The 1051-nt window shown below is 40.3% G+C and overlaps 1 protein-coding gene across 1 annotated transcript; it reads right to left on the minus strand.

The window, feature by feature from the left end:
* Window positions 1-6: 6 nt before the first annotated feature.
* LOC107988180 (protocadherin gamma-B5-like) lies at window positions 7-1000 on the minus strand (the record flags this gene model as incomplete). Its single annotated transcript, XM_017031047.2, has 1 exon — window positions 7-1000. A coding segment is annotated over exon 1 (705 nt), but the record flags the coding sequence as incomplete, so codon positions are not given.
* Window positions 1001-1051: the final 51 nt, after the last annotated feature.

Consider the following 1051-nt stretch of genomic DNA (forward strand, 5'->3'; position numbering starts at 1 on the left):
ACCTGATCTCTGAGGAGAGCCTCCATCCAGAGCTGTCAAAAGCAAATTAATTTCATGTTGTTTCTCTCGATCAAGTGTATTCTCTAACACAAGTTCAACCCTGTTATTATCAACAGCTAAAATAAAATTATCATTTTTTTGTAAGCTGTACCTTTGAACTGAATTTTGGCCTATATCTGCGTCGTGGGCCTCTTCTATCGCGAATCGGTTACCTTTATCTGCTGACTCTCTGATTTCCATCTCAATCATATTTTGTCTAAATGTGGGCACATTATCGTTCACATCTTGAACATGAATACTAATGCGGTGCAGCTCCAGTGGATTTTCCAACACCAGATCCACCTTCAAAACACACGACGGTTTCTTGCCGCACAGGCTTTCCCTGTCGATTCTCTCTGACGTGATCAAATCCCCGGTGCTCACATTAATGTCACAGTACTGCTTTTGACTCTCCTCGAAATCAACACGGGCATTTCGTAAAGACATGGCTCGTAGCTCTATACCAAGATCCTTAGCCAGATTCCCAATGTAAGATCCGCGTTTCATTTCTTCCGGGACGGAATAACTGAGGTCTCCATGAACAACATGACTCGTTAAAACGAAGAAGACAAAGCAAAAGATCCGACCCGGCGTTAGAAGCCCTTTGTTTCGCATTGTGCCAAAAAATACTCCAAATGTACACAACTGAAATCCAAATGTGACGTAAAACATATTCCACGGTAATCAAAAAATCCACACTGGTACACACACCGAGTATGGTCGAGACTATGAGTGAATTTCTAGAGAAAAAGATGCGTGTTATAAACGCAGTCATGGGGGTGTGATGGGGATATATTTTCTGTTAGCCAACAGCGACACCCAGAGTTTTTTGTTTAAACTTACACTTGGGTGTTACAAAATGTATACCAAGGAGTACATTTGCACTCATGAGATCACAATTATGTCATTGATTTAACATGAAAACTTTTAACAAGACAGATAACACAAGGAAAGAGTAAATCTAAAACAGATTTCATGGGTGTAAATTTTCAAACAGTGAAAAGGGCATCAA

The sequence above is a fragment of the Cynoglossus semilaevis genome, unplaced genomic scaffold (genome assembly GCF_000523025.1).
Source record: "Cynoglossus semilaevis isolate Cse_v1.0 unplaced genomic scaffold, Cse_v1.0 C19131844, whole genome shotgun sequence".
Classification (NCBI taxonomy): domain Eukaryota; kingdom Metazoa; phylum Chordata; class Actinopteri; order Pleuronectiformes; family Cynoglossidae; genus Cynoglossus; species Cynoglossus semilaevis.